A 21,289-nucleotide genomic window follows, 5' to 3' on the forward strand; every position below is an offset into this window, starting at 1 on the left:
TGGCCAGAAATCAAATATCTAAAAACATTAGCATTTGATGTAAAATAAATTTTGAATGTAATCTGGGGTTTTGCAGAATTGTCCAACATCCACCTTCTTGTCTGGTGATCGGGTCTCAATGAACACAAGCATAGCATAAAGGCCAATAAACCATAACAGTGAGGGACCATTTTTGTTTGTGATTGTTTGTTAACTGACAACTTTAACTGCCATCAGTATAGTGAAGAATGTCCTATTGGGTACCAGAGGTGTCAAGTAACGAAGTACAAATACTTTGTTACCTTACTTAAGTAGAAATATTGGGTATCTATACTTTACTGGTGTAATTATTTTACAGCAGACTTTTTACTTCTACTCCTTACATTTTCACGCAATTATCTGTACTTTATACTCCTTACATTTTAAAACTAGTCTCGTTACTCCTATTTCTGTTCGGCTTGTTTTCATTCCGGCTTGTCATCGTTTAAAAAAACACACAAAAAAAAAATTTGTATAAAGAGTAAATTTGAATGTGGTTGGATGAGAAGTATAAACATATACCATTCCGACACCCTATTGGTTTGTTTGATACTTCAACTTCTACAGAAGTCTTTTAAAACCCTAATATCTATACTTCTACCTGAGTAATGAATGTGAATACTTTTGACACCTCTGTTGGGTACAGAAAGTTGACTTATCTCTGCCCACCGTTGGTTCACTATGTCTGTTCCTATTAACTGCAGATCACTTAATGGATGCATACTAAGAATAGGGCTCTTTACTGTGAAAAACTATTATAGAGTCACCAACTATTACTTTCTTCTGTCTAATTATGGTAAAAATGGATTAATGAAGCCCCCTGTGTAATCATATGTATTTGTTTGTAATACACTAAACTTTCTTTTCTTCTTTAATGAGGCAGCACCTCCCACTTTGGAGTGATCCAAATACAAAGCAGGGAGCTGTTAAACTCCTTCTTTGGTGCTCGAACAGAGACATTTACAGCTTACCGGTAAACCTACCGGCTATCAATGCAGCATTAAAAAGTAAAGGCTAGTGATATTTATGGTCTTTGGTTACTGTGCTCTTGTGTCACCCTTCAGAAAGAAAACAAGTTTATTTTGACGTACTCTAGTTTTAGAATGAAAAGAAGCTAATGTATGAAGTGTACATACAGTATGTCCCTAGACAAGCTTGTGTTTTTGCTTCACAAAAACTGCTAACTGCTAACAATAACTGCTGTGTGCCACGAGACAAATTGTTGAATTCATATTAGACACATTGTAACTGTGTCATGATATATTGAATCAGTCTTGCTGATTGGGCTCCTAATGAATATCAGGCTGGAACATAAACTCAATTGAAGTGACATTTGCGTGCCCTCATTATAGTGGTTTTATCCTCCAGACTGTGTGAATTTGCTACATAATAAATATCACCAAATAACAGAAAGTTAACACATCCTTTTGAAGAAAAAAAAAAGCCAAATTACCCACATTTTCCCACTGTATGTCCAAGATGCATGTAATAAACGATACATTTTGTTTTAAATGACCTACTGGAAACTTAATCAAAAGATATCACGTTCACGATGGCGCTGATGCAATATACCTCATCCATCCACTTCTCCAAGTAGGTTAAAACAAATGCTACGGATGGATTTGCAGACAGGTCTGGTAAGGTGAACCTGCAGATTGAGCGGAGGTGGAGCTGATGCTCCCGCCATATGGGTAGCCTGAGGCACTGGTTACCTCACCAAGGTGACACGGGGAAAACTGGATGGTCATTCAGGAACAGTTCGGACAAAGTATAACACTCTACGTGGTTTGATTAGAAGTTTGTCCACATGTAGGACACATGTTTGTATGTAACATTATGGGATGAAAGGTAGAAGAAACGGTAACCTGTTAAGGTCACTTCAACAGGGATGGACACTTAGGCTGCGTTTCATTAGTGTTTTAACATGCCCTCCTCCACTTCCCCTCAGCCCATGGTATGAAGTAATAGCATGCATTGCATGGAGGCCACTTGGAGAGCAGAGGGAAAGTGGGCTGGGGTGGGGGGGGGAGCGGGGTATTGAAATGGAACACACCTGCCCTGCCTTCACTTTCAGCCCAAACTATACTGATCGACTGCCAGTTGTAGGCTTAGCGCTACTGCTTGAAGTGTGTTTTTATTTTTGATCTTATTTTTTCTTAATTATCGCATTCCATCCCTGTTTTTATTTTCATTTTATGTCTGCTTATGTCATGCAATTTCCTTATTGTAAAATATTTCTTGTATGAAAGGCGCTATACAAATATTATTTATAAAAAGTATTACTGCTTTTTACATGTCATAAATACGTGCAGACTCATTTTAATGAGGCTTGGTAATCAGCTGCATGAGTTTCGGATTTAGAAAGTTTTTGATCTGTACCATGATTAATCATATTAATGCTTAGGCTATATCTCGCAAAAACAGAATTTCTTCCATGCATTTACAGATAATGTTGGAAATTGCATATACAACTATCTAGTAAATAAAATTATAAAGTACATATTAACTGACAGTTATATTACATGTTTTAGTAAACAAAAGTTTAAATGTATTCAATTTATTCAGGTTCTTCTTCTTTGGTGGTCAGCAACAGGAGTGCTTGTACATCACTGCCACCTAACCATGAATGTATTTTCTTGTACCAAATCCCAAACTGCAATGCATTGTGGGTGATAGCCACCTCTGGAGTGACCATCGTTGTTCACTCGCTCCCTCAGCCCTCCGAAGGTCGATCTCACTAAGTTCACTTTAGTTTTTCAGACAAATGGAATGAAACTTAAGATGGCACCGGGGATTCCCCCAAGGGCAAGTGCTTAGGGGAAGTGAACGAGGGCCTGTTGAAACCCTAAGGAAACGCAGCCTCACTCTCTGCTTACAGATAAACAAAAGTCTGTGAGCAACTGGCAGCGTATTTACCTCTTACCATTATAAGACTTTACTTAAAGAGTGCATGCAAATTTGAGGAACTTGAGCAAAAGCTTCTAAAAGTTATATTGCCCTTGAAAAAGAAATGTGTTGCTATTTAAGCCTCGTTGTGTCTCCTTTTCAATCAGCATTGAGTCCATGTTGTGAAAGACTGTTTAGGCTCTCTTTTGAAACGGCATTAAGTCAAATAGCTTTTTTTGTTTGCTATGTTGTCAGTGTTGCAGCCGAACAAAAAAATAATCAGAAAAACAGCAGACCGTACAGAGAAGGGCCAGGAGCAGCAGTGAGTGTTGGGGCTTCATATAACACTCTAATAAGATCAATTACTTCATTTAATTGCATTTGGTCATTAAGCCAGGTGCAAGCATTAGCCTCATGCATCACATTGCATGACATATGATAGCTTTACAATGTGGCAACGAGCCCAGTCAGACAGGTCCGCAGGATGTTGATGTGCACTCATGTCTCCAGTAGAAAGCAATTGTCAAACTGTGTGTGTGTGTGTGTGTGTGTGTGTGTGTGTGTGTGTGTGTGTGTGTGTGTGTGTGTGTGTGTGTGTGTGTGTGTGTGTGTGTGTGTGTGTGTGTGTGTGTGTGTGTGTGTGTGTGTGTGTGTGTGTGTGTGCGTCTCTTCAGTGAGAGTTTGATATCAGCCTCCTTTTCTGTAACTAACCATTTCTGACTCGACTCAACTCATTTCAAAGTTAAAACAAAAGCTAAATAAATTATTTTGGTTGATCCGGGACTGGAACGGTGCTGAAAAAGGGTTAAAGTGTTTCCTACGAGTTCCTTATTCACATGTACTTGGCTTTAGTAAAACATATTTTTTTTTAAATATTTCATGGTTACAGTTTCTTACATTTAGTGTATCAGCTATTAAAAAGTTGGAACACAATGCCTTTTGTAAAAACAAAACTATTCACCATATTGCACTATAAATACACCTCAAATCTATAACATTTCAACACTTTCATTGTAACATGGGACCTTCCTTCGATCTTAGCTAGTTAGCCGAGTTTCAAACAGTCCTGTTTGAAAGTCATGACAATAAAAAATCTAAAATTTTGCTAGACATTTCCTGACATTTAGGGCGATAACTAAATGTCAATTTTTTTTATTTATTTTTAAGATAAGTGCCGAGTGGGACATTATACAGTTGAAACAAATCATGTAATGTACACAGTTTCTAAACTTCCTCAGACTTATATTTGCTGTACTGTAGTTTCTTGTTATCTGTCAATTGGGCTGGTTAACTTTATGGACTCAAGTCAAAAACAACAACATATGAATGACAAGGATATACAGGACACTGCAATATGTAGAGGATGTAATTTCTGGTCGCATTTTTAAATTATAATTCTTTGTGTAACCAGGCGCTTATGTTTATCATTGTGCCTACATTTGTTCTTCTCATTTAATCCAGGGTTTTCTATATTGTCTTTCGTTTTGCTGTGTAAACTGATCTGTGTGTGTGTTATGTGGTGCCTCCCCTTTCACCAGCACATGTCAGTTTAGGATAGCATCTGTTCCCTGAGAGCAGCTGAACGAGCTGAACGAGGGCCAGAGTGTGTACTCATAAATATAAGGAATCAGGTGACATAGATAGGTGACTGTGCTGCAGTGGCTGCAAAGAAAGAGCAAATATATGTCTTTGAGTTAGAGACTATAGAAATATATAGAGAGAGAAGTTAGAACTGGACGGAAAATAAATGTGGGTGAGGGAAAAGAAATAGAGATAGCAAGACAAGCAGCAGCTATTTTTAAAAAGAGCATTCAACTCAATAAAACATTACCCGTCTGCAGTCCAAATTACCAGAAATCACCAAGGCAGGGTGCAAAGTAAGCATGTCAAATTATAGCATCCTTGTCACATAAGTTTTGTTATTTTTCTGACAGCAAGCTGGACTATTTTCACATGCAATTTCTCATATAATGGACTGCAGAGACCCCCTCCAGTGTGTCAGGATCAACAACCATAAAATGTTGTTTAATGCTCAACAGTATCAGCTGTTCACCATCACATGCGTGTGCATACGAAACGCTTGTTTGGAGTGCAATTGGATCAAAGGCTGTTAATAGTGTGTGAATTTTAGCAATCGTCTCCTGATTCACACTTGGCCCAGTTCCTAGCCTAGATGTAAGTGTGTCTCTGCTCTTTTTATATTCCACTTAAAATTATCCTCGTCATTCTCACCACCATCATCAGCAGTGACATCTGTGACTAATTATGCCCACTGTAGTCTAGGCAAGTGCTTCCCAACTGCCCCCGCAGCCCCGTCAGATAAACTCCTTCCTCAACACTTGTGTCCCTAATTTGTTCTTTTGAATTGACTTTAAACTGAATATTTAACGTTCTCAATTATGTATTGTTTCAACAATTGACCTCTCAATATTAAGCTCAGTTTTGTCAAGTTTGCTACTACTAGCTTTTAGCTATTACCGTTTATCCATTACTGTTGGCTAACCACTTCAACTCTTTACCCATTAAAAACCGTTTATTTAATACTTTTATCTATCTCAACCATTTATCCCTTAACGTTACTTTTAGCTAACTAACCATTTATTGATTATTTCTTGCTTTATTTTACCATTACTTCCATACTTTGAAATAGCTATTTGAACGGTTTATTCATTATTTTTGGCTAGCTATTAATCTATTATATTTAGCTGACGTAGCTATTTTGAAACTTGCTATTTATTTCAACCATATTCTATTACTTTTAGCCAACTAACCATTTATCCAAGGGTGGATTACCGAGCAGGCCTACTGGGCCCAGGTGCTCAGGGGGCCCCTAAGCCAGAGGCTCTGCATGAAGTCACTGTTATTGATGATGATAATAATAAAAAAATAGAAATAATATTAATAATTCATCACATTTATACAGCGCATTTCTAGGTACTCAAAGTCGCTTTGCAGTGAAGAATAAAAAACTTAAATTTGCATTTCTTGTGTTGAAGTCAAAAGAGCTAAGTCATTCACGTCAATGAAAGTGCCTGAAAAGTACTACTGAAAATCTGAAGGAATAGCCTAAAAACATTCACTTTGAAGATTTCTAAAGAAAAAAAACATCATGATACAATTAAAGTGACCGTTTATCCCCTCAGTTATTTATTTACGTGTGGTTGGGAATCACTGGTCTAGGCTCATTATGGAGATGGTGGTCAAATAATAGGGCACTCTGGCTCAGCATTCACGTCATTATTTTGTGTCTCTGCTCGTTTTGACATAATTTTGTTATCATTCTTGGCAGTGAAAGGAAAGTGTTTTGCACTCCTGCCAGCTGTTGAACACAGGGTTTTAGCATATTTTTCTCTAAAGAAACCATTTCAAATTCCAGTATCATATTACACAACATGTTCTTGCTTTCTCGTCACTCTTTCTCTCTTTGTGCCCACACAGGCACACTTTTAAAGCAGATAGCCCAAATGGAGCACTTGAAACCGATACGTCTGTTATTTGAGTTGACCTCCTAAAGCCTGGAAAGAAATCGCAGATCCTACATTAGCAATGACTACAAATGAAAGACTTCCTACCATCTAAATTGAGTTTTAAAGCTTTAAATGTGCCTTCTTTAATGGATCTTTCTATAAATTTACGCCAGTGTAGAGCGAGTTATGTATTTAAATTCAGTTTTCCTTCAGCTTTATTTCTTATCCTTTCATCTTGCTTTATTTCCGTTCATATTTCATCCCTCCTGTCCTCTCCTACCCTTCCCTCCTCCTCCTCCTCCTCCTCTTCCTCCTCCTCCTCCCCCTGCTTCCCAGTTGTGTATAGTATCTGTATATGTGAACCCCATTTTAGTCCAGCTGTGTTGTGAGTTTTAAAACAAGTCCATGTCAACTGTGTTTCAGGTACATAAATCACCTGATTTATTTAATTAGCTAACCCTTCCAAAAATCTCACACTTGCTTGGAATGCCTTGCTTACTGACCTCATGGAAAACTGAGGCATGCCAAGGTTTCCTCTCATATCCCCTAAAAAGGAACCTAAGGAGTACTTTTGGAAATAGACCCTGATTTTTTTTTTTTTTTTCACAGTGAAAGCAAAACATGAGACTAGGAGGGTCGGACACACACAGACACAGACTGGTGCTTTTGATGGAACTGCTTCTACAGAAAACGTGAATGTTGTGGGTGTATTGCGTGACGATGAGAGGGTTTTCTGCAACCCATACATTTTAAGGAGCAGAGTCACAGCTCTCTTATCTAACTGCTGGTCGCTTTGTTATTCAGGCTTGTGATACTTTAACGTTTGAGCCTCAGCTGTGAGCTGGATGAGAGCACATGCTCCCAGGCCCAATATGGAGCCCACACAGGGGTAACCGAGTTAACATGAACCCAGACAGACGCTTTGCCAATGTGCTGTCTCCTTTGGCCTTACATCAGATCGCTTGTGGTGAATACATCTCGTACTTTCTCTCTCTTTCTCTCTCTTGTACTCATTCACAAGCTCGTCATTCACTGTCAGGGTTTATAATGAAAGTTTGATTAGAGAGATTATTCTTAGTATTTTACATTCTGCTGACAGCAACAACAGAGTAATGTCGAAGTTGACACTGCTGACATCCTTACTAGCAAAGCCCAGCACAGGCTATGAGCTCAGCCCACCCAAATGTGTGTCTTGCCAACCCAATCAAATCTTCTGATTGGGTGAGCAGCCTACAGTTCACCCCCTCTTCTCATAGTGTTCAAGCACAAACGCACTCCGCAGACCTGTCCATGCCGCTGCACAGATGTGTTCTCGGAGGTGGAACATATAATTATGGTGACTTTTCTTGAAAGTTACCCATTCTCTCAGTTCGTGAATGCTTTGATGCCAGCGAAAGCTCATAGCTTGACCTACATTACATTACATTAATTTGTTCATTTACTTTAGTTTATCTGAAACGACTTACAACACTTACTGTGTGTTTAATCGTTATTTTCTAAGCCTATAAACAAGCCTAATGCTGATGGCTATGGTGAGAAGTCTCACTTGATTAGATTTTATTTCAGAACTAAGCTCATCCAATGAAAAGGCGTGTTATGGAGTTGATTATGTTAAAATCTGGATGATGGATTTTATTTTTTATTTTAGGATGAATCCATCTTCCCTCCACTGACTCAAATCATAGGGAAACCACAAACTTATAAATGCTGCTTTACAACCTCCCAATTTCCCTGCTTTGGGTTGTTATTTATAAATTAGAATAAAATAGAAAAGAATACTACTTCATTAATCCCCATGGGGACATTCATTTTCTGAATTTAACACATCCAAACACCCCATACACAAACACACAGCCATAAGCTGGTGAGGCCTGAGGGCACAATGACAGGAGTTTGCATCTGATTTTGACTGTGTTTTGTCAGGTTTTTGTGGGGCTCTCTACGTGGTCTGGGCTACCGAACGCCCAAGTTGCACACCTATTATTTTCTATCAGCCCACCATAGTATAGCAAGCTAAAATGACCCTGATTATAACTGAATATAACAAAGTACATCCCTGCAAATATTCTCATCAAAGTTGGAAAGCCAATTTACAAACAGTATATAGTGCCAAAATGACTGATGTCTAATGTAATTTAAAGGTACTCCCGGTCAAATTTAAATATCTTGATCGAAGCAGTTGGGTTCAGGGCTTAAGGACACTGTCACGCCATATACAGGTGAAGCTGGGGATTGAACCCCCAACCCTGCCATTAGCGGACAACCTGCTTGACCTGCTGAATTTGGTTTAGTTTTTCAAAACCATCATTATATAAATGTTCTATTATACAATATGAAATTTAGAACTTTGCCACATTTTGAAAGAGTTACCACCTGCCATATGTTACCATTCATCCAACAAGGCATCCACACTAAACTACAAAATATGTTGTTTGTAACTGCCCTCCTTTTCTTGTGATTAATTATTTATTGTAGTTTTCACACAGTAGTCAAACACAATAGGTACATGTAAGTGTTTTGACACCGCAAAGATAAGCTTTCACGGTCATGGTTAAAAGAAACCAATGTTGACTGATGGGAAGAAATTTGCTGAAGCTGCCGAGGATAGTGTTCATCCATCACATGCTTTGTAGTAAACAATACCTTGTTTAAATCTTTGTTTATCTACATTTGGTTATAGAAACTGTCTTCACCAGAAAAATGACAGTATTGGTCACTTGTTCAAACACATAATACTACGTTTGTATGTTTACGTTTTTGCGACAAGAACTGTTGTGGCATTGCAAATAATGACTGATGTTTGTTGGTAGCAAGAACAAAAGTAATAGGATGTTATTTTAGTGCAGCAAAATTCACTGAAAGAGAACACATTTAGTGTCCTGTTTAAACCTGCAATTTTAGAGATAAGGGATGTACAAAAGTGGCTGCAATAATAATCTTCTCCCCCATATATGTTTATATCTACCTGTTAAAGGCTAAACTTGTCCACCAATGCATCACTGTTGTTTTTCATTTGCATAAAGTAAAACATTTTCAACCTTTGACCATTCCCTTTTGTTTTTGTCGCAAATCGCTCGTTACTTAGAAAGTAAATACGGGCAAACTTTGCTTAAGTAGGTCTTGGGGTAGATTGTATTTATTTATTTTTTTCAGGACAAACAACTTGATTAACTGATACTATATGTTGCTATTCAGCTTTTCACCTCTGCTGCCTGACTGAATAATACTGCACTGAAAGTATTAAAACAGCAAAAAGGCTTTCTATTTAATCCATAACTCATTGAAAATCAATGAGGTAAATATGCTTCTTTTTTCTAGATTCATAACTGACTTTAAATATTGATATTTATTTCCCCAATTAAACATATTCCTAGAGTTCTTTGCTTACACACACACACACACACACACACACACACACACACACACACACACACACACACACACACACACACACACACACACACACACACACACACACACACACACACAGACATTACACAGCAGCTGTCAGCAATGCCTTGTGGGTCAAAAGCCGGACGGAGTAATGGAGGGAGGCGGGAGGAGCAGAGCTTGTGTTTGAGTGCCTGAATAAACAATGATGGGGTCGTCTGGAGTGTGAGGTGTCTGTGACTGGGAATTAATAGGGGTCTGCGGGTCCACCTTTCAGATAGAGACTGGACATCATTCGTGGGAAATACAGGATCATAGTCGACTTTTAATGTAAAACCTTTTGGGTGTTATGTGTGGAAATCCTGGATGCTTACAAGTGGACAAGAGTTACACTTTGTCAGGTCGTGTAATGTTATCTTTGGCCAGACACAGCTGGAGATGAAAGCCAGCTGTGGAGAAGGCATGCTGGGAAGCAGAGTGGGTTGCTGCTCAAAGACAGCTTGTACCAAATGGATGACATGATCTGTGTTTATTTGCACAGTTATACAGAACATTCCCCAATCTGCGCAACATTTTAGAGGATGGTGTAAATGCTGATAAGAGTGACATCATGCCGTGACGGCTGCTCGGGCCACCTGTACGGTGAGGAACTAGGCTAGCCATATACGGCTGAATATTGTGATTCTGTGTAACACCTCTGAGCACACATCAGCATTGCAGAATGAATTTGTTTACTGACCACTACAGTGATACATTCTTACAGTAATGTCCTCTTAGTAGAGCTGTAAATGATTACATCTACTCCAGTTCCTCAGCTTCAATAGGAGTTTTTAACTAACTGCTGACGTGTGGATTTGTGCCTGTACAGTATTTCAAATTTAAGTTGTCAGTGGGTTTTTTTACATTTAAATGTCATTCAAACCTGGTGTCTAATCTATCAAAAACAGTCAGAATTCCTCCTGAATGTGTGTATTTTATAATTTGAATAAGTGTTTTGGTTCTCAAATCTGTTTAACATCAGTGTTTTTTTTCTCAAGGTCATAGTTTCCTCTTTTATCCTGCTTACTTTGACACTTTTTTGTTTGATTTTCCCCCCTTAAATCTCTTTAAACAGTGTCCTCACAGTATGTAACTGCCATAATCCAGATGAGAGAAGCTCTGAGTTAATCAAAATGTCTGAGTGACCTTCAGTTATGCACTTACAGCAATAAGCTTTACAAGCAGCAGCAGATGCTTTTTAATAACCAAAAGCACAGGTAACAATTTCATCATAATTTGTTATACTGTATGCTAGATTATTTGTGTTCAGTATGTTATAGTGTTAATGTAGTTAAAAACTCCTTTGTTTGTTGCCCTTTTTTAAATTTTCCAACATTTTGTGATCCAACATATAAGCAATTAAACATACAGTTTTCACCTTATTTTGCTACTTCAGTAGGTAGCATTATGGTTGGAAAAATCCTGTTATTCCACACTCTGACAGTATCATATACATGTTTATCGGCTTGTTCCAGCTCCTAACTGAAGCTCTATGATGTTCACTAAGTGACACATATTCAAACCCTAGAGTCCATGGTTTGCAATGGCTGCACCATTCAATCAAATGGAAATCTTCTAGATAAATTGCTCATCATTTATACAAATTCCTAACCTAGAAATCTAGCGGCAGCAAATGTAATCTGCAGCCAGGGGGTCTAGCAACTCTCCGTTGGCTTGCGAGCTGGAAAAACCAAACTTTGGCTGGGCCAATCACATTGTGTATAGAGTCAGTGGGCGGGCTTATGGCTGCTGGGAACAGCGGTCTTTCGAATTGGCTTTGGCCGCGACTCTGGAAGCCCTATCTTGCACCCAGCGCAATAATGTTGGCCATGTAATGTTAGACTACATTGCAAAAATATCACCATGCATTCATAACCTTGTGATTCAGTGAGAGTGAGCCCAAAACATCGGAAAGTATGTTTTTGTGACATTTCTTTATTTACCTTTTGTCAAAAAGAAAAGTCAATAGCAAACATTGGTCTCCTCGGCTGTGAACTGCTCCTGGCGTGCGCCTATGGATGCATTAAGAGCATGTGCCTACAAGCAACCGAGATTCGCCCACAAAGCTACTTGCATTTGGCGTTTGATACTTGCGTTTGAGATCGTTAAAATAGGGCCCTTGGAGTTAAGCTTTTCTTTGAGAAAAGAACAAAGAACGGCACAGAAGTCATTCTTAAAAAAGGAAGATGTTTTCGGAGTTTTGCCAACCAGATACGGCAAAAGTTTAATCTATCAACTAGCTCTGCTACCTTTTTCGTTGCTCTGCTTGGTTGTTTTGAAAGACAATTGTTTATCCCGCCCCTCGGATTGAGCCCTGCCAATGGTGAGGTGTTTGGTGTTTTAAGCCCCCAACGTCGCATTCCAGGCAGCACAGCAATGGTGTTTAGGATTAAGGTTAGGGTTAGCTGCCTGGAAGGCGACGTTGGGGGCTTAAAACACCATTGAGTCAATGGTGAGTTCCCAGACCCAACATGTTGATGTGGGTCTGGCTTGTCAGGCTAACAAATTCCCCCATAATTCTAAAATATTTGGTTTCTTTGGAAAGATTTAAAATCCGTTAAAATTTAGAATACGTTTGTTTAGGATTGAACACTGTTTAAATGCACAGCATTTGTAATAGGTTAAAAGCAGATGAATACAAGACAAATTTACACTTAAGTGATTGTTAAAAAGATAAATCATATCTGTCAAAAAGCTTTACATACAATAAATGATTTGTTTTAAAGCAGTAACAAGAGCCCTTTAAAAAAAAAGACTAAACCTTTTTAAATGCATAACAGTAAAACACACCCAAAGGAATCAACACATGAGATGCTATCTGTTCATTATACCTGTGCAACTACGCAACTAAAACCGTATCCAGTCAGCTACTGTTTTCACCTTTAACTCTGTCTGGAGTGAAACCCTACCACACACACACACACACACACACACACACACACACACACACACACACACACTGATGAGTGTATTATACACATGGCACTGGCTGGTCTCCAGGGTGCAGAGATGTCTGAGGACATTATCAGTCACTACTGAACCCCAGAGAGCAACGCTGCCACCAGCATTTCAGTTACCCAATCCACATCCTGAAGTCGTCTCTCCAGAGACTCTGTGGAAACTTTTTGTTAGATGTATGTGTATATAACATGTCATGCTTCATTGCATAATTTGTAATCCTGGCCCCACTGGTGTGCACACATTTGTATTTCATGTTTTATTTTTGGCATTTAAAATTTCACCTTTGAGGTTTTTTGCTTGCATGTTGTACCTTTTTTTTTACTCACAGATGGATTTCAATAGCTTCTTCATTCTTTACAAATTCCTGATAAATTAGCCTGTGATAAATGCACCATCTCTTTCGCAATCCTGTCCCATTAGCTGAGGTGATGTGCTTGATGAATAGGTGCTCCTCATCTTGTTGGCAATAACAAATTGTGCCTGGTAATCAATGAAAATTGAATTGAGTGACAGAGAACCAGAGCCCTGACAGGCACATTATGCCGTTCTTTGATGTATTTCCAAAGCCTGTTTTATCCCTGCCTAATTAATCAGTATAATGAGGACTTTGGATGCAGTGGGGGTTGTGTTTTAGAGGCAGATACTACGAGAAAGGAACTGTATGCACTGAGCTGTCATCTTTGGAGACAAACTAGCACTCCCAGGACCAAAAGGTCACACAACAGCCAGCATCAATGGTATTATTTGCATTGCTACAGATGAGCAGTGTTGGAAGACAATATTTAATTAGAAAGTCTGAGTGAGGGTTTATATGGCACAGCACTGAATAAAGCTGTACGCCCCTTTGCTAAAATGAACAAGAGGATTCAAAATTGTGAAATGATTTAGAGGGCATAAAATATGTTCAAGACTTGAAATTAAATCGTATTATATTATTAAATTATATTGGTAGTGTTTTAGAATGGCACAGGATATCATAGGGGAATATTTATCGTCTCTGTGAAATGATTTGTTTTGAAGCATTTAAATGAGCCTGTTGCTAGAGGCTTTAAACGATTGGCTGTAAATTATGATTATATAATGAGAGGCAGCAGCGAGATGAGAATGAGAGTTTAAATTATGGTGCACCTGTGTTTTGTTGACATTTATTAGCCCAAGCCTCTGCTGCTTGTTAGTTTTGCCTAATAAGTCTTCTAAAAGCTCTTATCGCCCTTTCAATGTTATGCAATTTCCATATTTTCTTTCACATGATAATTATAGAAATTAGGTAATGAGACAATCAGCCCCAGGTTGCGGTAAAGTCTTTGATTCTCCTTTTTATATGTTGCAACAATCCTTACAAATTGAGAAACTGAGCTAATTTTAGAGGGAATTACTATCTCCTTAGGAAAAACCTGATAGCCTGTAATTTCCCAGATGTCTCCTCTGTGTTTCTCCCTGTCTATCCATGAAATATGTGCCAATAGTTGCAGCCAAACCTGCTCAGTATTAATGCCTCAGCTTCAGACTGTGCAAGAGTGTGGGGTTCTTCAGATGTCAATCGTACCTCTGTTTTCTTCACCTTTTAGAGCGGTGAGGCTGCACTTTTTCCTCTCCCAGTGGCAATGACTGTAATGCATGTAAACAGAGCGTGTGGCCCTGGTGGCTTTCCGCTGCGTACCAGGACAACCCGCGGAGACGTCCTGTCTCATGATAACTTTGTCACTGCTGTGGGGGAGCGGGTGAGGACAGGGGAGGGTGATCTTGTCATGCGGGCCTCTCCACTCTCTCACACCCGGCGGGACTGATGGCCTTGTCGCCTCCAGCTCCTGCGTCTGCTTTTGACGAGCACTGCTGTCACTCCGGTCGTCTCCGTGTCTCAATAAGCTGCTCGCTGCTGTTGACAGCTCCTGACAGGCCTGCAGCTCACCCTCTGTGCTCACCTGAACACACTGTCCTGCTCTTTGATGAATGGTCAGTGAGTGGATTTACATTATTTACTCATAGCCACTGACATACAATATACTTTATAAAGTGAGACAAGAGTAACCTTTTAAATAAGAAGTAACACATTATTTCTCTTTTAAAATGTATTCATAGTAAATAAATCTCACTCATGGTCCATTTTAAGGTAGCTAGGGTTAACCAATGTTTTGTCTCGCATTGCCAGACCTTCCTCCACAGCGCTGCGGAGGAGGGTCTAGCTAGTCCACACAGCATTCCAGAAAAACGTGCTTTGGTTTATTGGCATTTCTCTAAACCAATCAAAATCGTCATGGGCGGCGCTGTGTGCCGGACGGAGCCACGGTGCCGCTGCAAAATAGCCTCGGGAAGGAACTTGTTTTGGTGGAACGTCTACGTTCAAAAGTTGTTTTAGTCGTGCAACAGAAAACTCAGATTGGACAGAAAGTCTAGCTAGCTGTCTGGATTTACCCTGCAGAGATCTGAGGAGCAGTTAACCATAGTCCTCAGAAATCCACCGGAGTTTAGAACGCCAACACAAAATAAATGGAAGTTGCCATGTAAACACCTTATCCCAGTTACAATTGGAGTTCTTATAACCTGGTTAACAGAGCTAGAGAACTTCCTTAGTAACCGGGGTATTCCTGAATCTATACACCTTAACTGGGGTCAGATCATGTTAAGCATCTGTGCATGCTCCAACTGTCCCTCCCCACTCATGGATGTATTAAAAGAATACAGCATTCGGTGCGAAGCCCCGTTCATTCCAGTGAGAGTTGCTCAATGGCGCATGAAGCACTCATGGAGCTCAAAAAATAACCTGGATCGGGCGCCCGGATAGCTCAGTTGGTAGAGCGGGCGCCCATATATAGAGGTTCACTCCTCGACACAGCGGTCCCAGGTTCGACTCCGACCTGCACCCCTTTGCTGCATGTCATTCCCTCTCTCTCTCCCCTTTCATTTCTTCAGATGTCCTGTCAAAGGCCTAAAAATGCCCAACAAAATTTATACAAAATACCTAGATCTTCCGCATTGTTCGGCCAATGACATCACAATTGACATGCGCACTAACGACAGTTTGTTTGAGTTGTCGTAGCAACACCGCTCGTTCATGAGCTTTTCTATATAGCTATAGAAACAAGTATACATGGAGAACTCGTAGTTCATTGTCTAAAAAGCGACTTTGAGTCTTTGAAAAGCGCTATATAAATTCAATTTATTATTATTATTATTCAAATATTTACTAACGTTAAACATTGTGTTTTTGCTGTTCCTCATCGTTTAAATGCTTAATAAATGATGAATATATTAAGAGAACTGAGGAGATGTAACTCCCCGCCGAGGCAAACCATGTACTTTGTACACATTTAAAATTTTGTTTTGACAAGTTTCCTGATGAGAGAGGCAAAAGACAGAAAACAAATGAAGACCTTGAAAATGTGTTTTTATATTACACAGTATTTCCACTGGATTCGGCCACAGGTATAATCAGAACTACATACTTGTGCAAGGTTGAAGTAAATGCAATTTATATTATTATAATATCATATTTTCTGATGCAGAGCTTGAGGGGAGTGCCTTGGAAGTAATAATGCAAATTTTCTTCATAGAGTTCTGATTTTAATATATATTCATGATGGATCAATGGAATACATTAATATCCACAGACCTGAGCTGTTGGGAAGCAGACTGACCATGACTTATGCATTTCTGATTAGCAGTTTATGCTGGAGAAAAAACATGCCAGTCATCAATTATATTAAACGCCAAAGGAACTGAATTTATGTTGTTGTATTGGTATATGTTGTAAGAGTTAACATATTGTATAGGACAGCAGTGATTCACATAAATGAACCGAATACGAATAGTTCAAATGATCAGGTTCTGCCTCTCCATGTCGTAAAGGTACGAATGCAAACCAGACCAATCTGACCTAACTTTTGAGAGTTCAACTGTATGAGAAAACAGTTGCATCATTTTAACTTACGTGCTTGAAGTATTCGCTTAACGTCCTTTCCACATTTCAGGCCTCAAACATATTAACGTAATTTTTGTCAACAAGTGGGTCCCATATAAGTGAACGAAATTCACTTTTCAATATGAAAGTGGGTAAAATTATCACCCCTTACTTTCAGTGAGCAAACTTCAGAAGTAGTGGGATTCTGATGATATTTCCTAATACTAATGTTATAGAATAGCTGTGTGATCGTTCCTAAATGCACCTGCTCTGTGTAGTTCGAGGTCCGTTAAAGCGCAGAGAGCATCATGAGAACAAAACACACCAGGAGTCCGAGATACTGGTGGGAGAAGTTTAAAGCCGGATTTGTACAAAGTTTCCCAAGCTTTAAATCCCAAGGAGACTGTGCAAGCAATAATATTGAATGGGGAGTATCAGACCACTACAATAAGACCGGGTCCCTCTAAACTTTCAGTTATATGCAGACCATGATCACCACGCAGATCACTAGGTGGGAATTGTCTAACAGTTTATGAGACTTTTTCCAAGCCGGTTGTCTCTACTCCAGACATTGAATTGCTGTTTTTCAGAGAAGAATGTAAAATTGTGAAGAGGACTAAACTCTGAGAATACTTTGTTCAACATGTCAATATTTTCCAAGGTGTACTAACCCGGCGGTGAAGAGGGAAAAGCGTCTGTCAAACTTGGAGGTCAGGGTGGCTTCTAGGGGGTGGGTTACTTGTGTAAAATATCATCTAGTTTAAAATCTATTTAAATGAACAAATTAGGAACACTTCATCTTTAAGGTCATCAATTGGCCAGAGAACAAGTGTCTGTGGTAAAATAGACTGCAGGTCAATAACTATTCAGAGTAAAATATTCATCTCTCTGTCATCACAAAATGGGATAAATGTCTTTGTAGGGATGAGATTTGAAAAAAGCAAAATGTCTCTTCACTCGGTGCGCGGGTCAGGTTTTTCCTTCCACGAGGAGATACATCAATTGTAATGGCTCTCATTTTGGCGGCCCAACTGGGAAAGCTTTAAACAGATTTGGCACCAGACAGACAGATGGCTCAACCGCACGGACCAGTGTGACAATAAAACCAGGGCCAAAATAATTAAATCAACCCCAAGAGTAATTACATTCAAACTGTTGGTCAACCTTTTCTATTTGCTGATCCCATTGTTATCAGGGCCATCATCTCTCAGCTCCCGTGTGCAACAGGTCCACATGTGTGGAATATATCTTAGCGGGTAATGATGTTGCATGCAAGGGCGCCATATCCTGTGGGACAATATGAGTGAGAGGATGACGTTATGGGACAAAAGGTTGGCGCTTAACCTGAAATGGAGGTGAACCTGAAAAGGTATCTTAAATCCATTCTGAAATTCATGAGCTCCACAGTGTGAGTACATACAGAATTACTCAGTCAGTATGAGTTATGCCGTATCTTAATTTGGCTGATAGTGAGCATTTGCTAGTATTCTCCAAGTAGCCATTTCAGTCACTGACTATACGACAATATGTCTATATAGTAAATGGTTTATTAGCTATTCTCTGTTTCATGGCAAATAAATTACTGAAAAGCTCCTTCTTTAAACTTTGACATGACATGTTCTGTGCGATGGAGTTGCTTAATTAACTCTGAGTTTTGTGGGCCCATTTGTATTCTTGTTTTTCGGGCTTTGTCCAAAAGATTCAGTGAAGCACACACAAACCACACTGCTAACTTATTTTATTTTGCTGTAGGCCTCTGATAATCCAAAGATTGAAAGGACAGCATGACAAAGAGTGATTTTACAAAATGAAAGGACTTATTATTTACAATGTACCCTGAACTGTCCTGTTTATTTGATCTGGAAAATGTAAGAACTAATTAGGTGCAAATCTACTCATTAGCTGAAGTCACTCTGCAGAGACCAATTGTCAATGAATTATTCAGGCTCTCTCTCCCATACACAACATCAATACATGTCCCTTCCCGCTACACTGCTGTGCATTCTCATCTTCAATTGCATTCTGCTGCTGTGAAATTAAGAGTCTTTGAATTTATAAGAAGTGCTACTCAAAGAATACAAATCATTTATATCGGTCTACTCTGGGTTTGACTATCTTTCCCAGCCTCCAGCCTTCTTTTCTCAGACCCCTGTCCTCTGCACTGTAGATTTAATTAGTTCTGCCCTAGTAATCCTGCTCCTTTCTCCTTCTTTCCATCAGGATATGGCCATGCAGCCCCTAGCACAGATGGAGGGAAGGTGTTCTGCATGCTTTACGCCGTCCTGGGCATCCCGCTCACCTTGGTCATGTTCCAGAGCGTGGGTGAGCGGATCAACACCTTCGTCAGGTACCTGCTCCACCGCCTGAAGAAGTGCCTTGGCATGAGACGGACTGAGGTCTCCATGGTCAACATGGTGATCATCGGCTTCATATCCTGCATGAGCACACTGTGCTTGGGGGCGCTGGCCTTCTCACACTTTGAGGGATGGAGCTTCTTTCATGCTTACTACTACTGCTTCATCACGCTCACCACCATCGGCTTTGGGGACTACGTAGCGCTGCAGAATGAGCACGCTCTGCAGAACAAGCCGGAGTATGTGGTCTTTAGCTTCATCTACATCCTGACGGGCCTGGCTGTGATCGGAGCCTTCCTCAACTTGGCAGTGCTGCGGTTCATGACCATGAACGCCGAGGATGAGAAGAGGGATGCTGAGCAGAGGGCTCTCCTCGCTCATAACGGTCAGGCGGGTGGACACATTCACTGTTCCGTAGACCAGGCCTCCTCCTCCTCCACACCATCCGTGTGCGGCGGAGGAAGCGCAGTTGAAGGGATTGGGGGTGGGTCGGGGAGCCGAGGTCTACGTAACGTTTATTCCGAAGTGCTCCACTTCCAATCCATGTGCTCTTGCCTTTGGTACAAGAGTAGAGAGAAGCTGCAATACTCCATACCCATGATCATCCCACGTGACCTCTCCACTTCGGACACCTACATGGAGCATGGAGAGGCTTTTTCCAACACACTGCACTCTAACGGCTGCGTGTGCAGCATGCAGCGCCACTCAGGCATCAGCTCAGTTTCCACTGGTCTGCACAGCATTAACACCTACAGAAGACTCAAGAAACGCAGAAGCTCCATCTAAACCTGGAGGACTTCATCCTTTAAAATCGAGTCCTACCTTCTACTGTGGTACTAGATTATCTGAGGACATCAGGGAAGCACAACTCCAGCCCTAAAGACACAGTACTCCAGATGTGTGCTTCTTTCTGGCAAGAGCCTGCTGCTGTCTCCAGACTCATGTATTTAACATCCATTATCTCAGCACAAACCATTTAGGGATAGCATAGTAACTGATGTCACTGAGAAATAATGTTAATGGTTGTTTGAGAAGCATTCATTACACAAACTCTGAGACTGTTGCTGTTAGAAGACAGGGGAAAAACACACGTGTGCAGCTCTCTCTGCACTTCTGAATTCCAATATTAAATGTCATAATATTGAATTCAGTATTTTCTTTGTTCATAAGACAGAATTTCATGTTCTAATATATATAAAGGGACAAAGTACACTGTGAGACATGTTTTCAAGAGGGATTGTATATAATGCCCCGCTATGAAGAAATATTTTATTGAAAAATCCACTTTTTCCAAAAAGACTCTTAATCTTTGCTTGTAAGAATTATACTCACCGCAGTGAAATTGAAAGGTGTATATATTTGGACACTTAACTTGTAGGTGTTGAGGGTTGAGGGAAAGCTTATTTTTACAGTGAAAGATTTAAATATATATATTCTCAGTGTCTTCTTCTGTGCGTCTGTAACTAAAGTGCAGGTTCAAGCCAAACTTTCTTGTCCGTTTCATCTTTTTTCTCTCCGATGAGAATACTCATATTGACGGCATTTAATAAATGATTGGTGAAGAATGATCGAGCAGGTTTGGCTTAAATGTCTTGCTGAAGGACGGGACACTTGTAGCTGTTGTGGAGATCAAACCTGTGACAGTGTCTCTAACCACTAGGCCTCCCTGCCCACCCTTTCAGACCTCATCACTATGAATTTCTTTTTCATAGTTTCTTCCTGTGCATCAAACAATGTTATGTGCTTGTTGCTCAGCATATGTTTTCTTATAGAATAACTATATTCTGATAGTTTAACTTGGAGCATGTAAGCTGACTTTGTGCATAGTAGAGAGAGTAATATCGTATTCACTACTGCACCTTGGAAGACTGTTGTATTATGGCACTATTTTATTTTGTATTTAATTGCATCACATGTTATGTAAATGATACACCCTTATTCATTATTTCTTGTGTTCTGAGATGTTTGACTCGATAGTCTGTTATTAATTATTGAGAGTAATAGCAGTACACCTCACTAATAAATGACCTCAGAGTTTACACCTCATTCACTTAGGGGGTCTTTGCTCCAGCGCTACCTAAACACTTGATTCAGCCAATTAAGGTCTTTATGCAGTGTTAATTTTTGTTCTGGTTTTAGTCCTTGTCTTACATAGTCGTTGTTTTATTTTTATTTTTTGTAGTTTATGTTACAGTGTCTCAATATTTTAGTCATATCACAATACTTCCAATCACATTTTCATCTTTTTCTTTTTTGACTGGAACATTCTTATAAAT

At 39.7% G+C, this 21,289-nt stretch overlaps 1 protein-coding gene across 1 annotated transcript in view; it reads left to right on the top strand.

The window, feature by feature from the left end:
• Window positions 1–20,499, top strand: part of kcnk3a (potassium channel, subfamily K, member 3a) — a 40,634-nt gene extending 20,135 nt beyond the window's left edge. Inside the window, exon 3 of the mRNA XM_039782616.1 lies at window positions 18,880–20,499. Coding sequence (XP_039638550.1) covers window positions 18,880–19,799 — 920 coding nt within the window. The 3' untranslated portion in view covers window positions 19,800–20,499. The remainder of the gene's footprint in view (window positions 1–18,879) is intronic.
• The last annotated feature ends 790 nt before the right edge of the window (window positions 20,500–21,289 follow it).

This window comes from Perca fluviatilis, chromosome 18 (assembly GCF_010015445.1).
Source record: "Perca fluviatilis chromosome 18, GENO_Pfluv_1.0, whole genome shotgun sequence".
Taxonomy (NCBI): Eukaryota; Metazoa; Chordata; class Actinopteri; order Perciformes; family Percidae; genus Perca; species Perca fluviatilis.